This window comes from Ixodes scapularis, unplaced genomic scaffold (assembly GCF_016920785.2).
Source record: "Ixodes scapularis isolate PalLabHiFi unplaced genomic scaffold, ASM1692078v2 PGA_scaffold2__306_contigs__length_199485367, whole genome shotgun sequence".
Taxonomy (NCBI): Eukaryota; Metazoa; Arthropoda; class Arachnida; order Ixodida; family Ixodidae; genus Ixodes; species Ixodes scapularis.
Genome location: NW_024609857.1, coordinates 116,903,760 through 116,931,510, shown reverse-complemented (window position 1 = coordinate 116,931,510; position 27,751 = coordinate 116,903,760). Strand labels below are relative to the sequence as shown.

Below are 27,751 nucleotides of genomic sequence, written 5' to 3'. Positions count from 1 at the left end.
CACGAGGAGGTCGGGCCAAATCTGCAGTTTTATATAAGTTGCATACTCCTAGTCCGTACTCGTTAGCGTCTGTTTGTACTGTTTGTAGCGCGAATGGTGAATGGAGACCGGGAAGTCTGAGGGAAGCAGTTGCGGCAGTGATGACTGCCAGCGTTGTAAATGCTCTCTCGTGAACTGCGGTCCAATTCCATGGGACATCCTCACGCAGCAGCTCACGAGGAGGTCGGGCCAAATCTGCAGTTTTATATAAGTTGCATACTCCTAGTCCGTACTCGTTAGCGTCTGTTTGTACTGTTTGTAGCGCAAATGGTGAATGGAGACCGGGAAGTCTGAGGGAAGCAGTTGCGGCAGTGATGACTGCCAGCGTTGTAAATGCTCTCTCGTGAACTGCGGTCCAATTCCATGGGACATCCTCACGCAGCAGCTCATGAGGAGGTCGGGCCAAATCTGCAGTTTTATATAAGTTGGCGGTACAATCCCACGATGGCCGAGATATCACCGTAGACCCTTTTGCCCTGAGTGGTAGGAAATTCCATCATTGCTTTCAACTTCTCCTCCTGTAGATGGAGGAATCCATGCTCTACCACCAATCTATGGATGAAGCGCCACCCTGATTAAAGCCAGCTGTACCTTTTATGGGTTAATCGTCAGTCCTGCATCACTCATGCGCTGCAGAAAAACCTACAAATGATTAATGTGGTCCTCCAAGTTCTTTGAAAATAACACTACGTGGTTCATGTAAGCCATTCCACAGTTAATTTTAGTATCCCCTAACACAGTTTCCGTGAGCCTCTAGAAGCTTGCGGGGGAATTAGAGAGGTTGAAGAGGAGTCTGTCGAGTTCACCTAGGCCCCTTCGGTAAATTAAAGCCATCTTAAGGCCCGTCCATACAGGATACTTCAAAAATCGTGAGGTGATACGCCTCCGGCATAAATAATGCGGCGCTCAACCTTCGTCCTTTTTTTTTTTTTTTTTTTTTTGCAGGGGGAAAAGCTTTTTTGTTTTGTTTTTACGTTTCGCCCGTGTACTCTACGGGGGCCTTGAAGAAACTCATCACGTGAGTCCGGGCAGCCAACAGACCTCACAAGGCCTGTTGGCTGTCGGTCAGTTGGTCAAGGCCTGTTGGCTGTCGGTCAGTTGGTCAAGGCCTTCGCCGCTCTTCAGGTCCTGAAAACGGGAAGGGGAAGGGGAAGGGCTATGTTCCAATTCTTTCCCAAGTAGATTCGAGCTACTATCCGGCGGGTTGTGTCAAGTGATCAAACAAATAGAGCGACGCTGGACGCAAGTAGGTTTTCGAACGCAAAGGCACAAAACCCTTACCCTGGGGTAAGATCGAGGAAACTTTGGAACACGATCAAGAATACGAGGGCCCGGCGGAACAGATGGACAGTATTGGCAGGTGGCGTGCGACGTCAAGTCTGACGAGCACCGAGGTTACCGAAAAGCGGAGGAAGCGCGGAGAAAAATCGTGATATTTGCTTGGTGCTGTTCAAACAGGCATCGAATTGGCAAGCTGCCGGACGGATCAACTTCCATGATTTTTGACAAAGCCCTGTTGATTCACGTTTTTTGAAGTGTCCTGTTTCAACAGGCCTTTAGCAGTGTCAGCCTTGGCGACAGGTATCTGTAAAAACCCTCAGCCACAGTCAAGAGTGCTGAAAATACATTCTAAATCTCGGTGCATACATTACATAGGAGATCGGTAGGAAAGGGTGTGCGTTTACTATTTCCCTCTTAACACCATGACGAAAGGGGATCCTTTCGTCATGGTGTTAAGAGGGAAATAGTAAACGCACAGACGCACTATTCCATCCGTTTCATCATTCTTGGGCGGCAGAACGATAGGGAAGGCCAGCAGACTGTTAGAGGGGCGCACCGGGTAGGGCTCGATCATTTGTTTTGTAGCGCGGTCCAGAAGCTGTATTTTATGAACACTCAAGAAGCGCACGTTGAATCCTATGGGTTGGGCATCTCCGATATTGAATTCTAGTTCGATAGCATATTGGTCTTCCCGCGAATCTCAGTAGCAATGTGGGAAAACGGTTGCAACACTTCTGGAAGGCGTTCCCGCTGAACATCTGCACCGGAGGACGAACTTGAGGCAACACGCATATTTTGTCCTGTATTGATGATCAACGAAACGTCCGCAATTGGTTCAGAACGGCGCGTTTTGTCCTGTAGAGAACACTCTGTTTTTGTCTGAAATCTCACCCGAAAACATAAAGGGGTTCAGTTCCAGCCATACCGGTATTCTCCCATTAGGAGGTCTAGGACGACGCCCTCTTTCGTTATAAAATCCCTCCCAATATCATGTCACAAGAAAGATCTGGTAGGTAAGTAAAGTACTGCCGACATTTCCGTCCATCATAAGTGTGTTGCAAGCGAGCTCCCTCACAAGTGGGTACTAGTCGTTTGATGCCATGCGCACCTTTTTTTTTATTGGAGGATCGCATAGATATGCTGCGGTTTTTACACAACTTCGTTACGAAGTCTCCAAAAAGATATTTCTTTGGCACAAGAGCCGCAAATTTGTGCCCTTCAATGACATCTGCAATGTCGGTAGAGCAGGAGAGGCAAGATGCATGTTGTGAATATAACAGAAGTTAAAAGAATAAACATATTTATGGTAAAAAGCACTGCAAATGAAAACGAGTACAAAAGAACAGGAAGAGCAAGGCTTTGCTGACTTCCAACTGTTTTTCTTTTTGAGCCACAATGCACTTTTACTTTAAGTGTAAAAGTTGTGTGTGTTCCCTGCAAAATAAACTTTGAGCTGTTAGAGCATGCAACTGCCCTTTCATTTCTTTCGTACTCGTTTCTATTTGTCCTTCCTTTACAATGACGACTCACCAACACGTTCCACGTTCGATTCCTTAATGTATAACTTTGAAACAGCTATATAAAGAATTGGCTTTCATTAGTTACGATAAACATTAAATATCAAGTGATAAGCGAAAGTAAGTTACTACTTGGGAAGTAAGTACACCTTCACGAGTACCTCAACCGGTTTCCACTTTCCCATGCAAGAGGGACGTTTTTTGGGCTTTCTTTGTTTCCTAACTGGCGAGATGAGAGAACGAAATACGAAAATATTTTATGGATGGTACTATGAATACTTTAGCAGCGAGAACGAACAAAGAAATAGCCGATAGCTGGGTTGGTAAGGACGCAGTATACGAAGTGAAGCCTCCCCAAAAAAGGCTTCAGCCTAAATTTGCCACGCGAGTCGCCGAGCGAGCGCGTACGTGACCGAGTGGTTACCGCGCTTGGCTGTCGCGCGGAGGTATCAGGTTGGGTTCCAAGGAGCGGAATGCTCTTTTACTTATCTTTCAACTCGGCGTTCTCGTAAGTTCGAGAAGATTGTCATCCGATTGAGTTTAGAATGTTTTACACGCCGAAAGTTCTACGCCGAATATTCCAGACTCCCACGTGAGTACAAAAGGGGCTCCACGTGGCGAGCCGGGGTCAGTCTCGCCCCAATGTTCGATCCTGCTGTTACGCCGACTTCGACGCCCGCGACGCTCTTTTGGGCACAAGTTCGCCGCATTAAACGTTTCAGTTTCCTCAGTTATTTTTCCTATCGTCACCTTGTCCTTCGTGACAATATAGATTCAGCACATGATTACCTGTCATGCGGACACGAATCATACGCAACTGAAGATATCTGTAAACCGTCACGTAAAAAGATAAAAGTAGCATATTCCTAAAAAAAAAGCTGTGCAGTTGAGGTCTGCGTTACGTGTACAGACGGTTAAGCAAACTAGTTTATCATGCTTTTAAGTCTGTAAATTAGTTGATGAACCGAAACCTGTGTCCTCGAGTCTAAAGTTTAAGGATACCACGAAAACGAGATGGCACCACGAAAACGAGATGACCACATCGAGTTACTCGCGTTGTATATTCATTGTTTATTTGTATTCAATCATATTCAAACAAATAAATAAATTAATAAATACGATATTGAGTTGTATTATTTATTACAATTGCCCGGTGCACAAATATATAAAATTCTCTCTGCCATGGATTAATGCATCATTTATGAAGACAAGATATGTATTCAACAATGTTTTAAGCTGTATAGAAATTTAGCAGAATTACCGTCAGCGAGTGGTGCATCACAGGCACGTAGCCAGGGGGCGGGGGGCATGGGGCCCGCCCCCCCCCCCCCCCCCTGCTGGGACCTTTTCTCCCCCCTTCCCCTCATACAGCATTTTGTCATGGGCGAGCCCCCCCCCCCCCCCCTCCGAAACAAAATCCTGGCTACGTGCCTGGTGCATCAGGCTATACATTTACGTTCAATCAAAGCTTAAGATTAAGAATACCTAGTTGGAAACAGTGATCGAGCTTATAATAAAAATCTTCTATTTCTAAATTTGCCACACTAGTACAATTCCTACATTTATTCAGTCCGCGTTGCCTTCAGGATATTACATATAAGATAGAATACTGAGATGGTCATCCAACTCGGTTCTTTCAAAAACACCAATGTTCCTGACCCGAAGTAGCCAGTATGAAAACACAAGGTAAATTGATCATCATGCAGAGCTGCCGGACGGGCCCTTTTCCGACATTTGCAAGCTGAAATGACGTGCTACGCCACTGCTGCAACTTAGGACAAGCATGGGCCTTAAATCAGTAACGGCTGCCTTCTACCCAATTGCCCGAATTCGAAAGGAACAGTGCACAGGTCGAAAATTGAGTCCGCCGAAACCTGGGGCCGCGGCCCCAGGTTCCGGCGGACTCAATTTTCGACCTCTGTACTGTTCCTTTCGATTAGATCATCCCGCGGGATGATCTAATCGGTCAAGGTGTCGCCTCGGATAGGCGAAGGTTGCGGGTTTGATTCCCGTTCCTGGCCCAATTATTCGCCAGCTCACCTTCCCTTTCCGTTCCCTTAACTTTAATGCTAAAATTCAAACATCACTCTCTCCCCTCTTCGTTCACATTATTACTACGGCTGCACGTGTCATTGTTCCCACACTCCCGGTGACCAAAAATAACAACATATTTTTGAAATCTTAGAGGCGCACAATGCCGGTAAGGTTACTGTATTTTTGTCTAATGAGCACATATTTCATGCGATTGCGGCTTAAACAGAAGACGTACAACCAAAATATTACATCTCTACATTGCTTTTTCTTGTAGTCGACTAATAAATCTACAAGAAGAAAAAAAATAAAAAAAATTACAAAATGTTTTATTTTTTTTTTAGAAAATTGATCTTAAACTTTCAACATTTGTAATTTTTTACAACATTTACGTGAAGGTAGCGGAACGGCTACTAGACAGATCATAATGATATTATTATATCTATAATGGGCTTGCTTTGGGCTTCTTATAGAGCTAAAGAACGAAAATTTACCTTAAATACGGGCAAAGTAATGACTTGTCAAATTTTACCAAAAATCGACCTGAGTGACGAGTTTGACATTTTGTTTAGAACACAATAAAATTTCTAAAAATATCTGAATACGTCAAGGTATCTTTATAGCACCTATTACATGAGGGGGTAAAGTTAAAAGGGTGGAGAGAAAACACTAGCCCCGGCAGAGGGTGTTAAACACGCCACCGCGCAAAATTACTAGTTTCTGCCACTGCGGCTTCTACGCTTTGTAACTCAAGAACAAAAAATCTGAAGAACATATGGTTTGCGCCCTCCTTCATTTGAGAAATGCCCCCAAAAGATATATTTTATTCGTCAAAATTAAAAATTAGACAATTTTAGCCTGTCCGATATGAGATGAAACCCCCCACCCACCCACACACACACACATATAGAATATATATATATATATATATATATATATATATATATATATATAGGAGTATATGAGATCATCGACAGGGCAGAGGGTACATACATACATACATATATATATATATATATATATATATATATATATATATATATATATATATATATATATATATGTGTATACGTATGTATGTATGTATGCATGTACCCTCCGCCATGTCGATGATCTCATATACTCCTCTTTGGCTTTGAACCCCGCCGCCCTACCATGGGAGCGCGGTCAGGTTGTCTTTTTAGAGCGGAGCTATTAAGGGCTTATTTCCCCAGGATCGTGTCCGTCAGCAAACAAACGATGACACAGAACTCTGGACACTAACCGCCATCTATGAGCGACGGCGGCAACCAGACAGCCGGCTTGCCTGTTGTCTGGTTGCCGTCGTCGCTCATAGATGGCGGTAACCTTTCGAGCCTTTCCACTCTGGCTAGCCGACTTGCGGCCGGCCATTACTTCATTCCCGCCATAGTACAGCATCGCTGGCCTTCCTTCTTCGCCAGATAAAAAGATTAATCATTTTTGGGTTCTTTTTTCTGGCCCGATGCTCGACGCCTGATTCTGCTTCAATATGTTTGCTTTCTTTTATATATCTCTTTACTTATTATTTTTTCTGACGTCACGTCTTTCTCGCCCGATTGCCCGCTTACTGCTCTGCGCAGTCTGATGTCCTCGCATGCATGCCATCTCCTGACGAAGCCGAATGCGAAACTGTCGTAACATATAGATACACCCTTTCTACAAGGGCGCCGCTATCTCGAATTTTTCACACTTCCAGTATGGACGAAAACATTGTTTTGCCGTCGCCACGCCAATAGAATGCATTTAGAAAAAAAGCGTAACCGTCACCCATTCTTGTTTTCTCCCCTATCTCTCTCTCTCTCTATATATATATATATATAAATATATATATCAGGGTGTCGAACCGGAACCGAGCCGAACCGAAAACCGGAGCCGAACCGGTATTTTTTTTTGAACTGAACCCGAACCGTTATATTGTTATGGCGATGAACCCGAACCGGAACTGAACCGGAAAAAAAATAACGGTTACCGGCTCGTCAAAACGGTTCGGCCACGCGCTGTTGACAATGAATGTGCTATCAATGCCATTTGTTTTTTAAAAGCCGTCAACTGACACAGACCTCGCTTACACATTTTTCTTCTCCATTCAGTTTTAGAAATATAAACGCTGCATCCATGAATCTTGACAAACGCTGCATCCATGAATCTTAACATAGGAACCGGTATTGCGCTGGTAGCGGCTTGCACGGAAGAAAAAAAATTGAAAGGCTGTGCAAAAAAAAAAAAAAAAAAATCGCGTCACGGGATTTCATTTTCCTACAATCTCGTAAATCCAAAACGCTGCTGTGTGCTCATTTCATAACACGTTTCTAGAACGCGCGAGTTCTTGAAGCTTGCTTCCATCGGAATGAGAAAAGAAAAGGCTGTGGAGTTTGATAATAATGCATCCGGTTTCGTATAGGCACTTAGAAGCTAACATATTTGTGAGACAGCGAACTCTTCTATTTTAATATTTATCCTATTACGTCCTTCTGGCGTTGCGTTCGGTGAAGTGTTTTTCATATTCCGTATCTTGTTTAATGAAAACTTCTTTAAGGGTCTAATGTGAGTTACCGAAGGCTAGTTCAAATAAAGAAAGCTGTATTTTCTCCCCAGTGTTCCTTCAATTGCTTACACGCCGAGGTGGCGGGATAGTTAGCGAGTTCTACTTGTAAGGGGGTTTGTAAGGAGGTCGCGGATTTTACAGCTACTGCGTCGGACCCAATTAGATGAAGTCCGAATGCGTAAACGTCGGTGAGGTAACCTTTGAGTGCACATAAAGAAACCATTCCCGGTAGAAATCCCTGAGCCTTACACTACGATGTATCCCGTTTCGTATGTGCTGATTTCAGATGTTTTATTTGTAATTTATTTTGATGTTGCAATTTGTCATTTATAATTTCCGAACCGGTTCGCGAACCGGTTCAGCGCCCCGAACCGGTTCGCGAACCGGTTCGCGGATCAAATTAATCGAACCGGAACTGAACCGGAACAAAATAAATTTACCTGAACCTGAACCGTAACCGAACCCGTATTTTTTTCGGTTCGACACACTGATATATATATATATATATCCATATATTTTTTTTTATTTCTTGGTTTAACATTGTTCCCTTCCAGGTCTGACTCATGCATGCCCCAGAAAACAACACAAGTGACCGTGCCGCCCTGTTTCTTTCTTTCTTTTTTTTTTGAGACAGCCCTTTAGTTTGCGCGTGTAACTTTCATCTATTGTACGCTATCGTCCAGGTCACCCCTGTCCGCCCGGACACAAAGTGACCCTGCCGCTCCCTCTCAAGAAGCTACAACCGTCACCCCGCGTCCTTGAAACTTGGCCCGACCGTCAAGCTTCTTCACCCGTATAAGGGCTGCCCTACGCTTCTCTCTCACGAAAGCTACAACCGTCACCCCGCCGAAATTTGGACTCGACCGTAGCACTGTATAAATACCACCCGCGTTCATCTGTAAAAGTTTTTCCTGACGAAGGCCGGACTCCGGCCAAAACGTCGAAGATTAAATCGTCCGTTGTTGCTGTTTTCACTAGGGGTTTTTTCTTCTCAGTTATATACCCACGCCTTCGGCCTCCCGCCACCATGCCCGTTATATATATATATATATGGCGGCTGCGGTAAGGCGCCCGCGCCATTTTTTCGTCTCTTATCTAGCCCCATCCTTGTACCTGCTCCAAGAGTGGTATCTTCAGCGCACTACTGCGCTTCTCCCGCACTCAAGGTCTTTCTAAAAATGACTGATTTAGAGGTTTCGGACGACGCTCAGCAAGTTTCTAATTGGAACCATATGTCTATTTTCTCTAATTAAAAGTTATTTATTGAATTTCAATTATTTAGCTGACTTATCGCAAAGATCAGCCACCGACATAATGTCCCCTTGGGCGTATAACTCAATCGCACAAACCGCACAAGTGTAGCTTTCATGGCTTTTTTTTAAATACAAATCTGCAAGAATAAAAAAAAAGACAAGCTTGTATATATATATTTGCATGATGGTCAATTTACCTAGTTTGTTCATACTTAGATGTTTTTGCAGTGGCACTGCCTTCATCAGGGTGAAGTAGGCAGTGCCCTTGCCGAAACGTCGACACCTGCCCACTAACCTGAACCCGAACAAAACCGTTATAATGGCCGGTACGAAACCCTGCTAAAATAAAATATTCTTGTTTTTAAGTCCTCTATCGAAAGTTGGATCCCTTGAGAAGTGCGTTCTTAAGTGAACATTTTGTGACACGGCTGCCCTGTTAGTCAGTATTACATATTCAATGCAATTAATTTCCTTCAAAGAGCAACGAAGAAATACCTAACTGATTGCCAGCTATTGGATAAGAAGTATGGCAGCCTCTTGGCCCGTACCGGGTAAATGCTGTATAGAGCCGAAAAACGTTCATGTTCGGCTTGGTTTCGTTTTATACCTCATTATCCAGGAAACACGCATCAGATTATGTTTCAGTGTTATGTTTAACGCAGAATGTGTTATATGGCTGGCATCTAACCATATCCGGTCATATGCCAGGAACGGAAGTCGACAGGCCAACTGCCAGCCGAACTCTGACGCAGCGCTTGTCTGCTCGTTCGTTAGACACCATTGTCCTGCCGAACATCTTCCTCGAGTGCCTCGGTGTTACTCTCGGTGGTGGTGAAACATAACGTGTTCAGGCATGCAGCGACCGGCCCTCTGCTCGGAGAAACGAGCACGCCCCGGGCTTCCACAGAGAAAAGCGCAAGAAAAAACAACAGTAAAGCGGTGGCGACACTCCACTTGGCGCTCTAGCGTGCATAAATTAAAGAGACTATAACTGAAACTTTAACAAAGTTTGCAATGTAATGGCCGATGCCTCCGCAAGCTTCTAAGCAAATTCGTCAAAAATCGCGCGCGTTACTCCGTCACGTGAATCAAGGAGAAGAGGCAGAGACTCTTGCAGAGGATCAATGATTTGGTCACATCCTATCAGTTCGTTTTGGAAACGCAGCCCACAAACCATATCCGCCCAATCGAGTAGTTGGACGCATTTAGCGACCTAGACACACTGCAGTACTCCCGCGTTCCTATCGTCTTTGGTTTGCTTTCCGCATTTAGTTTATTGCGTCTCATAGTTTAACAGGCTCTGAGAACTTCCCATCTGCAAGCCCACGGCAGAGAATGACACCCACAAATAAGACATCCACGGAGCGCTCAAGCGCTTGCCGTACACGACAGAAGGTTAGTAGATCAGCTGTTAGAAAGGCGCCTTTGAGGGGTGCTTTCAGGGCCCTCAAACGAGCTGGTGTAGCTTCACAGGAAACGCTGGAATCTCATGACGGCGGAGAATTCCTCAAGTTCCGCGTGCCAAATGGCATCTGGAATGGAATACAGAGAGCAACAACAAACTTCACATTATCAAGCCCGTTCTGGGTGTTTGGAAGAGCTTTCATAACAGGGAACGTCGTGTAAAGGTTCTTCAGTGCCGTCTAAGAATAGGTCACTCCCGTGTGACACACCAGTATCTGCCTCGTGGTGAAGGTGTTGCACTTTGTGAACATTGTGGAGAGCTTCTGATTGTGTTGCACATTTTGTGGCATTGTTCGTCCGATCAATGGACCACGTGGGATCTGGCGTATCCTACAACGTCGATACTGAAAATCGCAAGCAGAATCATGACAAGTGAATCAAGCATAACAATTCGGTGATGGCCACTGAGAACAGTGATCAACATCCCCTTGTATTTTTGTCTACACCGAGCCCTACCTACCCGAAACAACCTTCGTACTTTGAAGTCGTTTGGGGCCTGCACTTACTTTTGACCGCAACTTTTGGTCTACTGGCCGCTGTCGTTTGAACGAGCAGGCGACAGTACGAACGAGCTTGAAAGGGCCAGACGACAATTTGAACAATCAGATGGTCGTTTGGAAGTTAAGACGGACTGAACGGCGGTCAGCGGGTGGTCCGGACAACTTGCCGGTTTTCTCACGTTCACGTTGGAACAAAACAAATAAATCTAACAACCTCAAGTTGCCGTTAATTCAACTCCAAAGGCTTCCCACACATTCAATCGCGGTCCGTCGGTGACTGGTTTTTTTCTTTTGACGGCACCTATCCACGTTCCCGGACGAACAAAGCAGGCGGAAAACACATGAAAACTGATCTTCACACTTGTCCCAGCCTTTTTGGTACAGTCCCAGTCGCGGCGCTTGGACGAGAAGGGAGGATTTCGTCTAGTTTCTTTCAAAATGCCACAGAAATGCCCGTAACGCATGGCGACTTGCGCCCACACCCCCAGACCGAAAACGCGCACGAAGCACAACAACCGCTTTGTGATGCAACACAGTAGAGTTGGTGCATGTCACGAGATTCTGCATGTCTAAAACATCAAGAGTGTTGAATCATTGATACAGATTTGTTACGTTAATTCAAATCTAGGGCCGTAGCATCTTTATACAAATACTGCGATCATGTGAAGACATAACTATGCGGAACTTATATCGGTGTATTTGTCAAAATAAGTTGCAGTGATTTCCCCAACTTGCTACTATGTGTGATGTGTTTCCAGACTGCATGATTTCCGGCACCAACCAGTGGCCCTAATCTGAATAATTGGCTAAGTAGTCAGTGAGCAATCCGGCGACGATGATTGGCCGGCACCAAGGCCAAGTGCGGCGATGGCCAATCACGGCTGCCGGATGTCTCGCCGACGTTTTCGCCAAGTGTCCAGATTGGAGCCCCAGGCCGCCTCTAGAAATAGAAAGTCAATTTTAACATCTGCGAACCAATATGAAAGCGGACCGGATCTTTTCTAATGGTCTGGAATGAATGGCAAAGGGTATCGTACAGGAAATGAAAAATAACATATTGTTTTTCATACTGTGTCGAATAAGGTCAAGTAACTCGACCTTATTTGACGCCCGATTTGATCAAGCCGCCTCTTCGCTCACAATAACAACATTTTACTGACTCGCATCATTCGCCGGTCAAGTTCAGTTGTCCCCTCAGTCAGTCTGTTGTGCGAAAGGCTATCTATAACCGCGGTTCTCAATGCGACTGCCCCAAGACATGCTTGGCCCCGCTTGCTATCTTCTTTTTACGCACTTCTAACCCTTCCTTCCCCGCCTCCTCTCCCCGTACCGAGAACGGTGTGTTTGTCCACGGCAATCAGTGCACTTCGGAGCGAGCGGCGCCAGGCTGACAGGTAATGCCAACCTGGAACCCCATGCAGCGTGAGCCGTTTCGCACCCGAAGGTTTATGGCAGTGAACAGGTGGGGCATGCCAGCGTCTGCACTAGAGACCTGATGGAAGTCGAGGTCCAGCCTCATTACCAAGATTCATGCCCCGATAGTTTACTCTGCGTGATATACCAGATATCATAATTAACTCCTTCTTTAAATGTAAGAAAAAAAAACGACTTAGTTCGAACTTGTTGGAAGGAAGTGCGCGTACAAAGCGAGAAGATACTGAAGTGACTTACAACTAATTCATCCGGATTAAAATTTTCAAATGGTAAGTCCAGTTGGAAATCGCTGTTTATGCATTGCAGCTGACAGGACGTCCAATCAAATCTTGAATAACCCTGAAAAAAAAATTAATTGGTGTAAAGAGTTGTCTCAACTTTTAAATAAGATAGGCGCACGATTAGAAACGCTAGAGGAGACGATGCGGTCATTTTTGTTGAAATAATGGCGACATTGTACAGGGTGCTTCACCAGCGAGTGAGTAAAAACGAAAATGCACTTTAAATAAAGAATGACCTGCGGCGGCCGTCTTTAAATGAAGACGGTGCCGTAGGTAGTGAATTCGTTCCATAATTTTATGTGAACTCTTTTTTTTTATACAGAATTTGCACTATCTTCACCTCTGTCCAAAATCGTAACCTCGTTCTACGTTAAGAAACAAATTTATGTTGTTCTTTCAAAGGGCCAACGATTCCTTTGACCCACGAGGTATTAATAGCCACCCGTAGTCGACTATCAATAGTACAATAGCGTTTTTGTTTGGAATTTTCGGCTATCGATAGTTTTATGATAGTAGACTGTCGCTAGGACTACTTATAGTCTTTTTTATTAATAAATAGTAAAAGTGGGATTCTACTGTTGGTTGTATTAATGGTACTCCCGATAGTCTTGCACCACTGCTTTTTAGTTATAGAAAACTGAGTATCTGGTGTATCTGGTATGTTTTTCTCGCTCTAAGTTTTTTACAACACAAATTCGTCCAATCTAGGCGTTGTTGTTTCTTTTCCCTTCTTTCATTGTTGTTGCTTGCTATCCAAATAAAGCAACACTTCTCTTGAAAGCAACGATATGCTATCCGAACTTCTGAAGCGGAGACGCTGCAATATTATACACCACAGGCGTTGCGAGGTATTTTTCATAAACATCACCTGAAGCGGTAGTGCCATGTCCCCCTAAAACTTTGAAAACTATGTTGAGCTGGTGGACTTGGATATTCTCAAACTCCGGGATGTTTGGTTATACTGCGCACATAACCTCTTTACTTGCGCTTCCATGTTTAGTGGAATATATTAATGAAGGTTTCAATTAAGTTGTGCTTTATTGTGCCCCTAACAGCTGGCAGGTCTTAAGAGGGGTGCACGTATATGAAATAACAGCTGAAAACTCGTGGCATCCGATAGTGGACAACAATTTTTTGTTAATGAATGCATATCATAATATAAAATGAAATTTTACGACGTTGAATTGCAGTTTTTTTAACATTGCGCACCAAATTCCTTCACACCCTAACAGCAACAAAAAAATAGCTCAAAGCATAAAACTGATCCGCATGTTGTGTGACCTGATGTGTGCATATTCTTATTGCATATATTAGTAAACTATTTCCTAGCTTGTGACTGACAATACCTCCGAAAATATTCTACCAGCTATGAAGTTCAAATATTTTTCTTCTCTCACAAAATAGTGCTCTTTTAAAGAAGTGTAAGGTTGAGGTCTGGTTCATGTAATAGTTGGGTTACTGTAGTTTTACAAGTTTCTATGCCTCGTAAGACTTACATCGCTTCCAGTGAGTAGGCAAAATATGGCTCCTACGTTTTTTATATGACTCCAGCACGGTAATGGAACCGGTATGGGAGGATCTTCCTTCGATAGGTCTGCAAACAAAAGTTAGATACCAAATTTGTAAACCACATGCAAACAAACTTTCTTGGCGAGTACTATCGCAGGACTAATGTGCCATGTGTGGGATAAAACAAATGTCAGTCATATTTTTTTTTTGTATTTAGTCAAAGTTTGGAAACATAGGATGTGGCTGATTTTTGTTTAAGTCGGGAAGACTTAGATGAGTAGATTATGCAGTTGAATAGGCCTTTCTTAATCCTATTATGCTCAGCATCTTCAGCGTAAGAGTCTGAAGGGCTGTGGAGGTTGCGCTTATACTAGGATAGCTAAGTTCAAACGTGGTGTTTTGGGAGCTCGGAAAAGTTTATTAAAAGTGAATCAGTAGGAGCACAAACACTAAATGCTTTGTTTGTTTTATTTTGTTCTCTTTCTTCAACGCTCAAAGCAAGACATCTTTATTCCGGTCCAGAGTACTTACTACCGCGTGCGCGACCGAGGTGGCAGCGCATGCGGATCTCACCTGGGGGCACAGGGATCGACCTTTCCGCGGGCGAGTCGCATAAATGGATCGTCCCTATGCAACCCAGCATAAATGCCGGTAAAAACTTGGCAGCGACCTTTCCCAGGTGGCATCCGAAATCCCGAAGCTATGGCTTCAAAGCACTTCTTATGCTTTCCCTTTTAAAATATCTCTCTCCCTCTCAAAAACCTGCACCTTTAAAGTTTTATAAGGAGTGATTGTTTTAATTGTTTGGAAATCGTTAAACAGTTGTTGCGGGAATTAAAAACCTTTTTTCTTAATTTCGGCGAAACCGAATTAGTGTATCTGGTGACCAAAGAGGGTGTAGGGGAAAGAGAGGTGAATAGGGATGGAGGATGAAGTAAGGGGACTGTAGACCTTCGAAAGGGGGAAGGGGAGGGGGGAAGGAGAGGAAGGGAGGCAGCTGGGAGGGCGCAGAGGCTTTAGGAGGTTAAGGAGATGGATTGGGAGAAGGAGGCAGGTGAAAGGGGGGTCAGAGGGAGGGGAGTCTGACTCGGTGTATCACGTGATGTATATTTGCTCTCTAAATTTAGCAGGGAAACTGATTTGGTGTCGCATGATAAAGGAGCTGGAGAGGAAGGGAAAGAGGAGCTAGAGAGGGTACTGAAGCAGAATGAGGACGAGGTGAAAGAAGGTGGGGAAGGGGCAAGGAGAGAGGAGGAAGGGATAGGTAGGAAATTGGAGCAAGGTGGGGAAGGAGGGGAGAGAGTGGGGGGTTGCGAGGGAGAGGAGTCAGATGGAGAGAACTCCCTTGAGAATACCACCTAGAAGGAAGGTCACAGCCCTTGAAGGTATGACGTCACAAACGTCAGAAGGAGGAAGCAATACAGGAAGATGGGTTTCTCCTTCAGCTTTTCCTTAAGCTTCTCTCTTTTGCTATTCTTTGTTTTGTGGTAGTCGGCTATTTGGACGTCGTAGTAGTCGCTGTGCCGTATTCCGAATGTTGCCAAATATAATTTTAAGTTCACCCGTTTGCATAAGTCAGCGTTTGTATTATAAAAACATGCTGTGTCATCAATTTATTTCTGAGGTTGGGATTGCAAGTTTTCATTTTTGAACCTGTATGGTTCAAAGTGAAGTCTCTCGACATCGCTTGAGAGACTTCACAAAGTCTCTCGAGAGATGTCGAGAGGCATCAATCGGCCGTGGCTGAGGCACCGAAATTTACCTATGGCGGTGTCTTGACTGCATAAGTACCTTTAAGATGTAAGAACTTTTTATGCTATTTGCTGGTCGTATGGGATGCTACGCGAGCGAAATGGTACAATTAAAGCGTAGGTTTTGGTGCAGAATCACTTAACCGTATGCCAGTCTTTATCAAGACACCCGTCTCTTGTCAGAACTCCTAGGTAAGGAAGCGTTTGCTGTCCTGTTGATGTTTGTGTTGCAATGCAAGATAGCCATTTGAATAAACAAATATGTTGTTGAGCGATAAACAATAAAAATAATAGGCGTTTTTAAGTGCTGAAAATATAGTAAAGCCGCAAAGAATTTGATTAGTTGAATTGACCTTGATTACTTAAAAAAAAAGATTAAGGTAGGTAGCAACTCTTTCAAAGAGAATGTTTCCTACTGTCATTCGCCGTCATTTTTATTCTCTCCAATAAAGTAACTTTATGCTGTTTTTTCTGAAATGTAAGACAGAATTCCTCAACAATTCGGGTTTGATTTTGTAGGCAATACTTTCCGTGAACGTTTGGTTTGTAAGCCTTACATTACTATTATGAACTGCTTGCCTTGCTGCACTATTCCGTGTCATGCCAGTTTATGAAAATTATTATTTATAAATACATCTGCATTTCTGAGCAATGTTTACATCCCTAAAGAAGCTTGACTAGAAGCAAACTCCACCTTCCCGAAGCACCTTTCTACATGTATTGTTCTTACGCTGCGCCTCAACTTTTCTATGCACTAATAATTTACCTCTACATACCTTTTTAGCTTAGTTGATACCTATAGCTATCATTCTGGTTAATAAACATGATTGTGATAATATAATTTCGTTGCTGCGAGCGTAAATCCACTCGCAATGCTTACATGCCCGAGCTGTTCAGTGGCGCTTAAATCGCTTCCCGCGCAAGAACATTTGTTTACTAGCTTTTTGTATTTTCTAAACTACCTTCCAGATTATAAAACATGTTTGTATCAATGAAAACTTGTTTTTACGACACCATATTCACGCGCAATGCCTTCATATCAGCGTTATCCCGAGGTTCCCGGCCTGAGTCGATCGCCTCCAGCGGTGACATCACGGGAGGAGCGCACCAGCTCCTTCCGTGATGGCGTGGGGAGAGGGTATCGGTGTCTCACATAATGTGCATTTTTGCCGAATTTAGTGGGGAAACTAAATTGTTGTATATGTCACGTGACATCCGGTCGCGTGACGTCGATACCTCCCTCTAAATTTAGAGGCAAAATCAATTGGTGATGAGTTGAGAAGACGATCATTTTAAAGGAAAATTGAGCGGAGCAACGGAATCGACGTAGGAGGCACGTGACGTCAATTTTCTCACTGCGTATAGGTCACCTGACGTTAGGTCCCGTGATTCCAATTTCCCACTAAGTATAGCTGAAAATGCACGTACAGATGGAGCAAAGGATGAATAAACGTTTGGGATAGAATGGTTCCGTTAAGAAGCATTTTAAGCTTTAAACACTCTTAACTAACCATGACGCATCAAACATGCAGCGTAAATTCAAACCCGTCTTACGCGTATTACGGCTTTAGGTGAACGACATCAAGAAACTTATGCCACGTAGGGCGGCATGATGACGATAGCGCGGAACATCGGGCATCACATCTTCGTTCAAGTACCCTTGTCGGCAAAAAACTGTGTACGGTTCAAAGTTCCGCTTTGAGAAGCTTCTGGGTCATGTTTCTGAAAGGAATCGATCTTTATATCATGCCCTGTTTCCGGGCTGACAATAAACGTCACGAAAACGACGGTTGTAACATGGTGCATCGACTCGCTATTGGCCCTGGATACTCTGTCACACGAGTCGGCGCTGACGCGCCTCAGGGAAGGCGCAGTTAGTTTGCAATGGACAGAACAGCAGCTCAGATATTCATCCAACTGAAGAAAAAACTGCAGACGTCTCTGATCGTCGGCCATTGCGACCAGCTTGCAAGCGCAGAAATTCATGTACACGCCTGCAGCACGGGACTTGGAAAGTTACGTTTCCACCGGCAGGAAGCCACGGAGCCACGGATTGCCTATAGCTCGGAAGTATAAACTACCAGTCAACACATCTGTTTCTATTCATTCCGTGCCAGAGCCTTGTCTTCTGGTTGCTGTCTTCGTGAATGACGTGCTTTCCCAGGAACCGGCATATTGCTTCTGTCCTCCTGACGTGCATGTCTGTGCTAACGTGGCATTAACATCAGTCGAAGCTCTGAAATCATCAATCACTCCTCCTCAGTCCCTCTAGCGCCGCCACACTATCGCCGCCACCTTTTCGCCATGTAACAGAAGGGATGACGTCAACTGATGAGTGATAGAGTACTAAGGACTACATATCAGAGGACGCTGGGCATTTTTCAATATTTGTATGTTGATGACATTTTCTCACAAAATATTTCGCGATCGCGAACTTTCGAGCGGGTTTTTCACTTCTCATTTGTTGACTCCGCCCAACCAGGAGGAAGGTGTGATGCCACGTCTTATCAACAGCCGAGAACGCTCTCGCTTTCGATTTGGCCGAATACGGAGCCCTGGTGTCGTCGCTGTAGCATCGTTGCTTTTCCTCTCTGAACGAGCTACCGAGGCCGGACGGACCAAAGAGTATGAGAAAATGGCTTTGCGAAAGCTGTTGATGTAGCTCCGCACCAGGATGCTGAAGTTTATTTAGGAGATCGATTTCACTCGTAGGACGTACGAACGAAACTGAGCGACCAAGCACATATCATGAAGCGCAGACCCGGAAGGGTCACGCACTATTTTCCACATAGAACGATCATCGAGAATTGTGTGATCACCTGAGAAAGATGTTGACTAGTCCCACAGACCTCTCACAAATTTATAACGGGCCTCTCGAACCCCTCAAAAAGCTTTGAAGGGACCACCTGGACATTTCAGGGAATCCTGGTTGGCACACAAAAACCTTCAATAAGTAACATTTGTGAAATCGTCTACATCTATTCTAAACGCGGGTTAGCAGAAACAATACTGTCTGCCTCGACCGAAATTATATCGTCCTTTTTGTACTTTTAAGACCAGGCATCATTTGCTTAATTCTTTTTTCGTTACTGTGGAATTGTTTGTGAATTGCATGTGCTGACTGGAGATCTGGAGTTCAATCCAGGGCCTTACAGAAACAATTCTAGGGCATACTGCAACAATGGCGCGAAAGTCGATAAGCAATGACGCAAAACATTGCTGATATAAAGAATATCCTCTCTCAGCCAGGGCCCCACATATTAATGTAAATATTTGTACCTGTACGATAGCATCCTCAGTCAAAGAGCTGATATATGAATTTCGCGAATCCAAAGTAGGTGATTGACAATCTTTAGGCATAACTCGGCAACACTCAATTAGGAGTTCACTCACTCACCCTCACCAATCTGGCGTGACGTGAGGGTGAGCGAGTGTGTAAGCCTTAAAAACCCAACAGTTTGAGGTTGAGTGAGGGGCGTGAGTTCCTGAGTTCGTTGGGATCATGAGTTCAGTGAGGTGCGTGAGTTTATGAGGTCGGTGAGTTCATGAGTATGGCGAGGCATGCGGTTTATGAGTGGCTATCGGTTCGATGGGGGCTTGCGGGTGACGTCGAGGAAGGGCGGGTAGTGTGACTTCGTACATTTCCGTGGAAGTTGAGTCGATCCTCGCTTCGCAATGGTGCTGTTAACTCGTACGGCTGGTTCCCTACGAGTGATGGGAAAGGAGGAAAGGTGCCTATTTATTGATCTGCGCTCTTCGGCTCCGGCCGGCTCGGCGGCGGCCTGGCGTGCTCTTTTGCCGCTAGTCGCTGCTTCGTAGCGGGGGCTCTCCCGACCGCCTCGGCCGCTCTTGTGTAGACTGCGAGTCCCCGATATACTCGCGGCGTCTTGTTGTTTTCTGAAAAAGGAAAACAAGCGCGACGCCGGTACGTCTGAAGGCAGAAGTTGATATTTCGTATGCGCGCGTGTGGAACAAGTACGGCCGAACGGCCGGAGTTGTTCGCAATTGGGTTAAAACACTGCTACATTAATTTGGCAGCATGTAAAGGTTAATTTGGTGATGGATTGTCATAAAAGTTGGAAACGATAAGTTCCTAGATCATATTCAAAGATATATGAAACTATCTTTATACTTTAACTTCATTTTGATGATAACAACTCAAGGATCCAAACCTGCTATCCGGCACCCCGTTATTGGCTTAAGAGGTTGTTATTGATCATAGTCAAAATAATGGCTGCACCCGAAAACGTTTCCCGTGCCGGAGAAAGGGTTTTCTTACTAGCTCCAGATATTATAGTTCTTATTCCTATATATTTTTATTTATCAACCGGTACAGCTCGCGCCACGCACGTCCAGGTCGTTTACAAAGAGCGCTACTTGGCAGTTCAGCATCCTCATATTCATACAAGTGAGTGACAGTGTCCACACCTAAGTAATTAAAAATATATTTTACATGCGTGCTTGCGCGTGACGGCACGGAAGCAACCTTCCTCACCCGAAGAGATTAAGCGTCCTAATGTTTAGTATCCAACAAAACAAATTATGAAGAATTGTGGAACGTTTATTTAAGTTGCATGACCGCCGTCCTCCTCCCTCCTCAAACATCGCGTAGATATCCGAATTAGAATATAAATAGTTCTAAGTTAAGTAAATTAATTATCGAAGATAAAATAACTTCCGCTTATAGATGTAGGCCGTTTATTCATTTAAACTAGTGAACCCACATTAAAAATTACCATCTATCAAAAACTAATAAAATATAATATTAAAAAACACAACTTTGTACGTGTAGTTTGTAAATCTTTGTATTCGACATATTGACAAGTTTAAAATACACAAACGCACATTGTCTGAGCAGCAAGAGTACCGAAGACATCTGAGACCGATAAAGATGTTATGTCAGCATGCAAAAAAGTATAACATTTTACGATGCAAAGAGTCGGTAGATTAGAACGTTCTAGTTTTAATTGGTATGTGAGCTGCAACAGAAAATGAGACAGGATAAAGAAAATTAATATGAAATAATATGGTACGCACGAAGTTTTTCAATCATACCTCCTTTTATAAAAATAGCCACCAGGCAGTTATTTTAGGTGAACTCATTTGTATGAACGACGATAACTACCAATACAGACCGTTTTGTAATTGTTGTAATCGACAACAAAATGCTGAGAAAACTGTCCTACCATTAAGGAGAAGTTCGCAATATTATATGCAAAAACAACCTGCACATTCAAGGTAGTGCATGCTTGAATAATAATAATTCACACCTGAATAAACGACGATGCAGAAGCTCACTCCCTACTTGCACTAAATTGTCGCGAATGCTTGAAACGAACAGTGCTCACCGCAAAAGAGTACTTCTTCACGAGACTCGCCATGATGCTTTCTTGACCCCCAAGCGCTCAGCAGCGCGCGGAAGGAGTCAAAACAAAACGAACAAAAAGAGAAAACATTTCTTCGCTTGGCGAGGTGACGGCTGGTGCCGAAGCGGCGCAAGACTGCAGCAACCATGGCAGGGTTGTAAAAGCCGCGCGACACCCGCGCAACACGAGCGCCGGCGCAGCGACTACGGTGAGGGCGAGAACTACTTCTGAGTAAGTGAGGTCGGTGAGTGATCGAGTGAGTGAGTGAGTTCGATGTGGGGTGTGAGTTTGTGAGTTCGGTGAGGAGCGTGAGTTCATGAGCTCAGTGAAGGGCGTGAGTCTGTGAGTTCGATGAGGGGCGTGACTTTGTGAGCTCCTAAGTGAGCCCTTGAAGGTAAGTGCGGCCATGAGGGTGAGGGTGACAAGAGTTGTTAACCTGTTATAATGAGCTAACTGTAAGTGAGTGACATCAACCAAAAATACCGACCTCTGCCTGGGGGACAGGGCTAGAAGAAATTGTTTGCTTATAAACTGAATCAAATGTGATACTAGTAAAACACCGGAACTTCTCTGCATATCTATTATCTACCGCCTTTCAAAATTACGCTCTTATTTTCCAAACAATCATAAAGTAGGAATCGGTAATAAAACTAAGCAAAGACCTTTCAATGAGAAGGCAGAATTTCTTAATAATGACAAAAGCTAAAAAACGGGATGTTCAGTGACGATGAGTACTAGCACAAGCCGGCAAAGGAGGAAGGGGGGGGGGGGGGAGGATTTAAGGGTTGAAAACGAAAAGCGCGACAAGTTAAGTCTTCGTACATGTTTAGTGTGTATACTGAAAGCGACTCAATTTTCGCGAGGACGTAATATTCGCGAATTGCCTACAATTCGCGAAAAACGGGTTCCGCGAACAATCCCGGTAAAATATAAACACATTGGAATCTATATTGAGATCCCACCTCGTTGCGAAAATTAGAGCCCGCGAATTATTCTAAAACTTCAGCTTTTACCTAAATCGGGAAATATTGAGCCCGCGATAAATAAGTCGTTTACAGTATTCTCATTTTCCAAGCCCCTCCTCTAAAGTCCTCAGTCGGGTAGGGCCGTCCTTGCAGGTCATATCGTAAAAACAGTTAGTTTAGCGCAGCAGTTCCTATGATCAGCGGTAGCAGGATAACGTTGCATTCACTCTTTGAGACAAAAGAGGAAGAACAGCGACCTTGAAAGGCCGTTAAGAGCGCTACTCGGGAGCTCATTCTTTTTCGAACGTCCAGCTATCTCAGCGTCTCTCGAACTGCCGAGATACGCCACAGCGTTAACCGAGCTACTCACTCCACCACTCCACCTTGCCTGCCTGGTATTTCCTATCCGTCTTATTAATGCATTGTATCAGATCAGAGGTGTTTTCGAAGCACACGCCGCCGCATAAAACATGGTACAACTCTTGCCGACACATAGGTACGTGCTCGTCGTGCACCAGCATTCCTCTCACTGTTTCTCTCGTCACGTGCACATGTATTATTTTTGTTTATGAGCTTTAGAAACATGGAATCATCATCTCCGAGAATAAGGAGCCACGTTTCTATTTAATACATCGCGGGCACTTTCATCATCGTACGTAGGCCCCAAAATAGAAATGGTAGCGGAAAAGAGTCTGTGAATGCATGAAACAAATATATAACGTATACCAAAAAGAGTGGACTCCATTTTTTTATTATAAATTTTTGAAAACTAGTTATAGCCCTTAAATTTGACAACGTTTATTTATCAGACCTTTGAATCAAATTCCAATCACCAAAGGTGAATTTTGATGATGTCTGGGCCTCCGGCAATGCATTGAATTTTTCTGCGATAAAAAAACTTTTTTTTTTCTAGGTACCCGTTAATGCTGTTCAGCAATGTCTTTAGTCAACAATTATATAAAGGAATGCCGTTCTTGCTCGGTTCGTGTTTTTTTGTGTTATCTTACCATTCTCAACCTTGGAATTCTTCAGAACATAAGAACTGCAAGTGGCTTGGTATTGTAACCTTTGTTTAAAGTCCGTTGACTTATTTCCTCCTAAGAAAAGAGCAAATGCAATGACAGAGCTTTATAAATGAGTGCTGGGGCGATCAAAATACGAAACAATAAACATACCACTAATAAGTTGTTATTTTGCGAGCGCACATAAAATATTTTGTCTTTATTTGTTCGAATATGCCTAGGACATGAACTATCACAGAAAGAGCAGTTTTTTGTAGGATAAATGCTTAGCAGTTGTAATTTGGGGGAACACAAGTAGAGATCATTTGTCATCTAAGATTACGCTTCGAAAGTTGATATGTGAGACAATGATCAATGGTTGGCACAAGAATAGAGCATAAAATGATAAAGATTGCTTTATTTTATAATGGAGCTGAAATCATATGGTCTAGGTACATTGCTAATTGATAAGTTTGTGTGTCAACATAAATTCTATTTTTCTATATCCTACTTTTAAGTAGTATTTATAGAATTGTAACTTCCCAAACCTACGTCGAGGTTGGTTCAAGAGTACTGTAATTCCTCTTTGCAACCTACTTTGAGGACGGTTTTAGGGAGCTACGATTGACTTCAACCATAGTCTCCTCTATACTCACAAAGCCTGGCAGTTCGACGATGGAGCCATAGAGTGCCCGGTCGCATATTTGGAACGTGAGGATTTGGTAGCACAGAGCCTTTCTCGGGGAACCTGGTCGTTACCCAACACCTTTTCCAACGGCGAGGACACAATGCATGGTTTTCAAACCCGACGAGAAAAGAAGAGGTAGCGCGAGGAACGGGAGGAGCACGAACGCGCATTCCATCGCTTGGGAGAAGTGTGTTTCAGCGTCTCGCCGCAACGGGGCGCCCGTCACGTGGCTCTCCTAAAGCCCCTCTATCCTGAGAAAAGTGGCGCCATTTATTGTTGTAGAAATGCTCGAGACACGAACTGCGCGCCACTTTTGTGGAAAACATGGCCTCTGAAATCTAGCTCAGTGCTGCGCTGCGCCGCCATGATCTTTCCAAGGGCTGCACCTTGCACGTGCCTTCTCCACTGACGCACCTTGCGCTACTTTTGAAACATAAAGGGGTTTTAGGCTCCCGTCTCATTCGTTGTCTGCCGCTCTACCCTTTCAATTTCGCTGGCCGCTTCTCGTGGCGATCTGCCAGGCTTTGTAAGTATAGAGGCCGGAGGTTATGCTTCACCATACAATCCCTGAAGTTTTGCGCACCAAAACAGGGAGCCACTAGAAAGTTAACATTAACAGTCTACTGCGTTTGAGAGCTTGTTGGGCTTCGATGAATATTCTCAGGAGTTATTATTTAATATATATAGGTGTTATAGAATCGATCAGTACTAACTATACAACCATTCTAACATATTGAGGTTCAAAATTACTATGTAAGCTGGGCGCACCTTTTCAAATGTTAAGATGTTTATGGCCAGGATAAGTAGAAGGCCTGACCAATATTACTGCTGCAAGAAATATACAAACACTGTTTCCTAAATACAACAAAGGTGCGGGTTATTCTTTTTAGACACAAATGTTTTGAATTCTCGGACAAAATGACACGCTTCTAAAGTTACTGCGACATTTTGAAACTCATTAGCAAGTTTACAGCGCCTTCTGTCTTAACTAAAATGCAAAGTAGTCAAGTCAACTACTTCAAAACTTTGCTCCGCCATACCACCTGATCGGGATGGCATAATTGTCTTCGGTTCTGGAGAAGGGCTTCCTCGGTGGTGTTGTCTGTCCTAGAACCGCATACCCGCTATTCAGTTCGCACTGACACAAAACCAGTTCTTAGGAAACAACACGAAAACCTAAAAGAAAAGTCTCCGAAACCCCAACAAAGCAAAGTAAAAATGTTGCGATATATTTTTGATGCAGTGAGTTTTCGTCAGTTTTACCCTCTTCTCTCTTTGTCTAAAACAGTAAAGCCGTCCTCTCTCTCTAAATAATTTACCAGTATATATATATATATATATATATATATATATATATATATCCCTCCACTTAACCTATATATATATATATATATATATATATATATATATATATATATATATATAGGTTAAGTGGAGGGATCAGCGGGAGAAGTAATAAGCAAAAAATGCGTACCGTTAAAACAGCAATATTGGAACATAGGAAGCGGTACCCACTTTTCATCAGAGGTGCAAGCTCGCTTGCACCTTTGCATTTTAAGTGCATTATAATTAAGACCTTAAATTTGCAAGCTTCACCCTTGTTGATGTTAGACTGGTGGCAGCTGATAAAACTCGTTTGCTCTACTGACTTCTAACCCCTGGTTAGCTCAGTTGGTAGAGCGCTCCACGTGTAACGGAGAGGTCCCGGGTTCGATACCCGGACCAGGCGGATTTTTTCAGACGCTCACCAGTCACCTAGCTGTGTTTGGAGATTTATGTTTGTACTTTGTCCCTCTTGCTCCCCTTCTCCACGGATTATTTTCGTAATTTCCGACCCTCTTTCAAAACACTGATCGAAACAAAAATCTAGTATCGTCGCTGTAACAATACTATATCCTTTTCCTTCTCTCTTAGTTTTTCTATTGGAAATGTAGATTGTAACGTGCTGCCCCCAAACTGCTAACGAATTTAATAGGCAAAGAATTTAAAGCTATGGACAATGGTAAAGATGGTTAAAGGGACGCTTCCATAGATCTAACAAAAAGAACACAACTATGTCTGAGTTTACACAAAGTCGACTTGGCATCTCTAGGCCGCTTTTATTATACCTGTATATTAATAAACTTCAGCTGCTTGTGCAACCCCGCATTGTTCAACTTGTTTTCCCGATTCTTTATCGACATATCAGCGGTGGTAAAAACGGTACAGAAACCAAAACAAAAAAAAAAAAGAAAATCCGCAGTATTGGCGCTGTGCCACATGCCCCGCTCCCTATGTATAGCTTCATAGCCTCATAAATGTTTTCAACTGTAGAAATCAAAACACATGATGAAATATGACACTTACTTGAAGCATATCCTTCTGCAGCTAGTTTTGCAACCAAAATTAAAAAGTATAAGCCTTTCATAACTTGATTTCCAACAAATTAGGGTCCCAAAAATATGGCCGAATCTGCAAATAAACAAAAACTAGTGTTCCAGTTTTTGCCACGAAAAATGGCTAGATAATTGTAACCTTGCATTTTACTAGGAGCTATATATCCACCGGGCGATCAAGTTTGGTTTGACATCTGGCGCCATCTTAAGGGGAATTTTCGTGACTCTCAGAACGCCCGCTGCCTCGATCATTGTACCCGATCCCGAGCGCGAATTTCCGAACGCCATTCCGAACAGTGACGCAGCGCTCGTGTACAATCACTCGGTGACATGGCCTTCCCAAAGTTGCCCTTTTTGCCCACCAGCCGCGCTGAGTAGCAGCCGAGCAAGGCGCCTTCTGTTCACTGCCCTGGGGCCATAGAGAATCTCGCTGAACATTTGATGAAACGGTTCTTGTCAAATGTACCCGTACCGCGCAGAACCACGAAGGATGGCGCATTGTTTTCAGCCAAAGGCGCTGTAGGAGAAATAATTTTGTTCAGTATATCTTGATTATTAATTCTCACGAATAATTAATATTTCTATCAGTAAACTTACGTTGTTTTTTAGAGCGCAGCTCTTAGGGGCCCGTTCCCGGCTTGAGCGGCGTCGCCGTCGGCGTCGGCGTCGCCGTCGCCGTCGGCGTCGCCGTCGCCGTCGCCGTCGGCGTCGCCGTCGCCGTCGCCGTCGGCGTCGGCGTAACCGCAACCCTCGTAACCCTCGTGAGGGTTACGAGGGTTACGAGGGTTAATCTCATGAGGGTTACCCTCACGAGGATCACGAGGGCCACGAGGGTTACTTACCCTCGTAACCCTCACGAGGGTTACGAGGGTTAGTTACCCTCAAAAGGGTTACCTTCACGAGGGTTACCCTCACGAGGGTTACTTACCCTTGTAACCCTCACGAGGGTTACGAGGGTTAGTAACCCTCGTGAGGGTAACCCTCGTGAAGGTAACCCTTTTGAGGGTTACGAGGGTTAGTAACCCTCGTGAGGGTAACCTTCACGAGGGTTACCCTCACGAGGGTCACGAGGGTTATGAGAGTTACCCTCACGAGGGTTACTCACCCTCGTAACCCTCGTTACCCTCACGAGGGTCACGAGGGTTATGAGAGTTACCCTCACGAGGGTTACTCACCCTCGTAACCCTCACGAGGGTTACGAGGGTTAGTTACCCTCACGAGGGTCACGAGGGTTATGAGAGTTACCCTTACGAGGGTCACGAGAGTTACCCTCACGAGGGTCACGAGAGTTGCCCTCACAAGGGTTACTAGGGTTACCCTCACGAGGGTCACGATGGTTACCCAGGTCGTGACCCCCCCTGGGGTCACGTGACCTGGGGATACCCCCCGAGGTCACGTGACCCCCCGTTGACGTCATAGGCACTGATGACGTCGTCAGTGACGTCACTGATGACGTCACCGGCATCCGCATCGTCATCGTCATCATCACTGATGACGTCATTAGTGACGTCACTGATGACGTCACCGGCATCCGCATCGTCATCATCATCACTGATGGCGTCATCAGTGACGCTACTGATGACGTCATCGGTATCGTCACGTGGCCCCAGGTCACGTGACCCCCCGACGTCACGTGACGCCCCAAGGTCACGTGACTCCCACAAGGTCACGTGACCCACAAGGTCACGTGACCCCCAAGGTCACGTGACCCCCCGCCCCCCGAGGTCACT

The 27,751-nt window shown here is 44.4% G+C and overlaps 1 protein-coding gene across 1 annotated transcript in view; it reads right to left on the bottom strand.

Moving 5' to 3' along the window:
- The window catches only part of LOC120838325, a 58,312-nt gene extending 32,259 nt beyond the window's left edge, over window positions 1-26,053 (bottom strand). The window contains exons 1-4 of the mRNA XM_040208183.2: window positions 25,993-26,053; window positions 22,965-23,054; window positions 13,863-13,960; window positions 12,323-12,424 (exon numbers count right to left, since the gene is read on the bottom strand). Of these exons, the coding sequence (XP_040064117.2) occupies window positions 12,323-12,424; window positions 13,863-13,960; window positions 22,965-23,054; window positions 25,993-26,053 (351 nt within the window). The remainder of the gene's footprint in view (window positions 1-12,322; window positions 12,425-13,862; window positions 13,961-22,964; window positions 23,055-25,992) is intronic.
- Window positions 26,054-27,751: the final 1,698 nt, after the last annotated feature.